The sequence below is a fragment of the Bipolaris zeicola genome, assembly GCF_000523435.1.
Source record: "Bipolaris zeicola 26-R-13 unplaced genomic scaffold scaffold_541, whole genome shotgun sequence".
Taxonomy (NCBI): domain Eukaryota; kingdom Fungi; phylum Ascomycota; class Dothideomycetes; order Pleosporales; family Pleosporaceae; genus Bipolaris; species Bipolaris zeicola.
The window spans coordinates 1-4,987 of NW_006912590.1; the positions used below are offsets into that span (position 1 = coordinate 1).

At 48.2% G+C, this 4,987-nt stretch overlaps 1 protein-coding gene across 1 annotated transcript; it reads right to left on the reverse strand.

The window, feature by feature from the left end:
* Positions 1-283: 283 nt before the first annotated feature.
* COCCADRAFT_10352 (uncharacterized protein) lies at positions 284-2,882 on the reverse strand (the record flags this gene model as incomplete). Its single annotated transcript, XM_007720629.1, has 3 exons — positions 284-621; positions 695-935; positions 1,422-2,882. The coding sequence occupies 3 exons, from the start codon at positions 2,880-2,882 to the stop codon at positions 284-286; spliced, it is 2,040 nt and encodes a 679-aa protein (XP_007718819.1).
* Positions 2,883-4,987: the final 2,105 nt, after the last annotated feature.

Sequence of the window (4,987 nt, forward strand, 5' to 3'; positions counted from 1 at the left end):
CAAGCGCGATTCAAGCAACCAAGCAAGCATAGAGAAGGCTGCTTGCTTGCTTGCAAACTTAAAGAGAGGCGCTTGGCTTGCTTGGATAACCAAGCAATCAAGCGTAACAAGCAAGCAAGCAAGCACGCTTGCTTACTCCCAAGTATGCTAGCCACATATGAGATCCCAAATGACAACGTTACCATGAGCAGACGCCTTGGCAGATTGAATCGGTTACGGTCTCGGAACAGCAGCTGCATAACCAATACCCATTCTCAGGCTCATCTTCTGTGTAAGGAAAAGATTATTCAGATTCATATGCCTGTTTCTTTCCTTTCTTCTTCTTCGTCTTCTTCTTGTCACATGAAACTTTCGCTGACGAAGAAGCCCATGAGTCAGTCGTCGACTCATCCATAGGCCCAGCGAAATCCTCATCCTCAAGAGACTCAGATTCTCGTTTTGATACTGCTTCGTGTTCTGTTGGCAAGGTCCACTCATCATGGGCTTCGTGATGAGATATGCCAACTTCTTCTAATCCATCGTTGGTGACATGTCCGTGAGGTTCAGTGGAAAGAAGGTTTAAAGACATGTTCGACAAAGAATCTCTAACGCTATGTCGGAGGGTCGGTGTATCTGGTGTATCTGCACAAGGCCACACTTTAGTTTATACTTGCTCTACATATAAAATCTGCTGACAACATGGTTTGACGCTTACCTTGTAGCGTTTTCACCATGAATCTTTTACACGTATCTAATCCCTGAACTAGCACGACCAGCTGTATTTCCAACTGGCTACGCTTTGCTCGGCTCTCCTTGGACTCGCCTGCGATATCTGTCACCACATCAGAGGCAAGAGAGGTGATCCTGATCGGCGAAACGATATCGCTGAGTTTAGCGATGATATCTTTTTCTACAGCTTCAACAGCAATGTCGTCCACGAAGCGTTTAAGGGAGACCTAATGGAACAACATATATGTCAACATACGGTTTTCAGAAGGGAATTCACAGAAATTCTATGGTTAACGACATACTTTGTAGTAGGCTTGCATGCAGTCCAGCGCCTCGGAGCACGCATACTGATTCAAATCAGGGTTTCTATGCGCTACGAGTGCGTCCAGCAACGGCCGATAGTCCATCTCTACACATCGAGATTTTCCAGACGGGTGAAGTGAGCTAACGCCGAAGATGTCTTGGATGATGCGCCTGAGTTCTGCTGTGATTCTTTTCTCTCTGACTTGCTGCACCATCTCTGTGAAGTAGTGGTTGTAGGTNATGGGGTGCCCGCGCTGATGTGAAGCAAGCAGTTCTGCCGTCTTGGTTTTCACATCTTTCAAAATCCTCTCGAGTGCAGGTTCGACTAGGGTTTGAAATAACGCGTTGCATGTAGAAACATCTGAAACATGGGAGGTGAGGTGTCTGAGAAAAGCCCTCACCGCACTTACGACTTGTACAATGTGAGCTCTCGCAAACTCTTCCCCGGGCGATGACTGATCGAAGAAGAGGTCTGATACCATCATGGGGTTGAAGGTGCCAGGGAGTTCGCGGCCACGGGTACGGTTCATGAGGGACTCGATACGCTCGAGGAACTCTGACCGGCTAAGGATATTTTCCTTCGGTCTACTAGCTTGTAGAAGACTTGCATCCGAAGAGTCGGTGATGACAAAGCGGTGTCCCTCGCGTGCCATTGTCTCTGAAAAGGCCTGATTGAGGTTCTGTACCACAGCACGAATGCGTTTCTGGTAGCCAGCGTCAGTTTTCGCGTTACCGAAGAAGTCGTCGTTGTAGGTCCCGTCAACAGCGGCTTTGGTAAGGGCCTGGCATGATTGGCTGAGAGTGACAAGAAATCGACGTTGTTCTTCGATACTAGCCCGGCGCTGGCCCAGTTTTTGGAGTTCAGTGCGACAAGTAGCAGACTTGAGTTCGATCTCATCCACAAGACCCGGGAGTTCCGCTGCGATCTGGACAAGAAGTACTTTGCTCAGTCGCTCTCTCAACGGTACGATACCGAGGATGGACTCGGGCAGCGTGGGCCATATACCTTTGGAAAAGAAATGACTTTCCTCCTCATCACGATTTGAACGTGCCCCGGATCCAGATTCCGAATCCATATTCTTGAGAACGTGCCATCCAAGACGAAACTCCACATCAAAGTTCTTAGCGAGCGAGATGTACATGGCTTCGCTGTCAGATCCTGGACTCAGAGTGTCAGGCTTGGTGATCACACCAAGCGTGCGAGTTCCGGTTCTGTCGGCAGCTCGGGCGAGCTTCAGCACAACCTGGTTGGCGTAATCGTTCTTTGCTGATACAACCGCGAGGATAATGCTCCTGGGCTCTTTCATGTACGACTTGACGACATCTTGTACAAGTTCGATATCAGCTGCAGATTGCTGCTTCGTCTCTGAATCGATAAGGCCAGGCAAGTCTACGATCGTAAGATGCGGTCGATCAGAGCCCGACACTTCAACCCGTAAGAAATCCTTCGAAAAAGCTCGACCCAGACTACCAATGGCCATGGCTGTTTTAGCATTCTCGATCAATGTTGGGAGCGCAGTGAAGCTGTCGAGCGTCTCATGGAAACTGCTAAGAGATTCACGCTCTACTCTGCTACGCGAGCGATCTGGAACGATGGAGACGCTGACACCTATTTTTAATGTCTTTCGTAAGACTAACTCGGTTGGAAAACGTGTGCATAAATTGCTCTTGACCGGAAAAGAGACACCAGAGATAGCTTCAAGGACAGAGCTTTTGCCGGAAGACTGATCGCCGCAAACGATGATCTGTGGTAGAGAGACATAATGGTCGATTCCCTGAGAGCGTAGACGATCTACAGAGTCGAGCAGATCTAGTTGATCTTTTGAGCAAAGTTCATGGACTATACGGGTGTCGAATGATTTGGTAACCATTGTGGATGTGGATGAAGATCTCGTTCGATACGCACTTTATGCGTATGCTGGGTGAATTGAGGAAATGATAACTAGAAGATTTAGTCTTAGGGCTCAGCCCAACATAAGAAACTATTGAACCTCGAAGGTCGAAATGATAGGAAGCTGACAGCCATCAGATCCACCTTCTTAGCACAAAGTTGGAGCAGGGCTCCCGCCTCTCGTGTCTCCACAAAAGCATAGGTTAGCCTTCACCGCCATGGTCAGGTTTGCTACCTCGTCACATACGGTACGCGAAGATACTGCCTTCCAGCCTATGGCCGACTTTCTGCATGTTTGGTCGATGTGTATTAGACTGGTAAGGGAGCTGCAAGCTACTATTTGCTTTACACACATCTTTTCCGTGCTAGGCTAGGCAGCTCAACCATCGAGACAGCTGGTGACACACCAAATATGAGCTTATCTGCATTTCGCACATGCATCTGAGCCACCAGCATCGGTGGGTCTTTCGATTCATTCTAGGGATTGGGCATTTACTAGCTCTCCCACGAATCGCAAGCTAACTCCGGCATCTGCCGACGGCTATCCGGTGAAGCCATACAACTGGCACCGTAAACACTTGACACCACCTTCTAGAGTTTGTGCCAATCCTTTCCCAACCTCTGTTGATGCATAGGTACTGCTAATTAATTGATGATATGTGTCTACAAAAGTCATGCAATCTTACCTTTCACGTAGTGGAGAGCCTGGTCCTCATTAGGTCATCCTCTCGAGGTGTATGCACACAGGCGTCTTCCATTTACTCCATAGCTGCCTTCCATAGTATGTAATGATGAAAGAGATACTAATTGTTTCGCGCGCCAGGAAACTGAAAGTGTATATCTTTTATCTCGATATCGCGCTACCAAGACGCTTATCAGATACCAAGATCAGCCTTCCGTCTATGTAACTATGTTAGTAGCCAATTAATTACTCTATTTGATAATTTGCGAGAGGTGGAACAAGCTGCATAATGGAAAATATCGAAAGAGCAGCAAATGCGGGCTGTGAGTGGCCGTAACTTGCGCTAGAGCCCAAATCTGTGCGGGAAAGCTAAAACGCTTACTATCTTTCTTTTCTTTTCTTTTCTTTTTATGCAGCAGCTCTTGGTATGTAGTTACTACATGCTTGAGGATTGGATTGACGATTTGTTTAAATGATGCGGTCTGCAGCTCTAGATAAAATCGATTCGACCGTGGTCTGACCGGTGAAGATTGCATTTAACTAGGGGAGCCGGGAGGGCAAGGATATAGAAATTAAGTCGCAGCAAGGCCGGATGAAGGAAGTGGCGAACCGTTGCCGAATAGGGCACAGCAGAGCTTCTGTACTCTGGATTGAAATGCGGGTTGGGTTGTCGTTATAGACCGTTTTCATCGCTAGTGGTCGAGACTCATTGGCTGTCTGGCTATGTAACCAGGCGTGTAGAACCGTGAGAAACTCGCCGTGAATACTGACCTGCAACAGAGTTGAAGTGTTTCTTGTATGCTGGGTTGAAGAGCATCACATGTGCCTTGTCATGCGGGGGAAGCCTTCGCAAGAGTCCTGACGCATATATGTATGACGTGGAGGCGCTGGTGTAGGCGCAGTAACAGCCCATCATCCTGCACGCACAATGCTGCGTTCATATGGTGCTTGAAAAAAGCACATTCTTTACCAGATACGATGACGAGAAGGCCCAAACAAACCCAGTCTACACGCAGATAGCTGTTTAGCGTCGTGTATTGCTACCCAACACGCGAAGCAAAATCGTTACGAATATACTTATCGCACGAGGGACTTCTTTGTGAAAGGCTGAGACCCTCCTGCAGTGCCAATCAGATGTAAACTTCCACGATTGGTCAATAGAGGTGCCGGACGGGCNAACGCCGCGGACGGGCCAACGCCGGATTACGTCCTCCAACACCAATTAACGTGCTCCACCAGTGAGCTGCGCACCCCAGTAAGCTGCGCACCCCACCAAACTTGACGCGACGCTCTACACCACCACCACCATGCCGCGACAACAACGCTCTATACAGACTTCTCGTGAAGGTAGAATAAGCCTTGCTATCGCCTCCCATTATAATAATAAAAAACAATATCTCCGC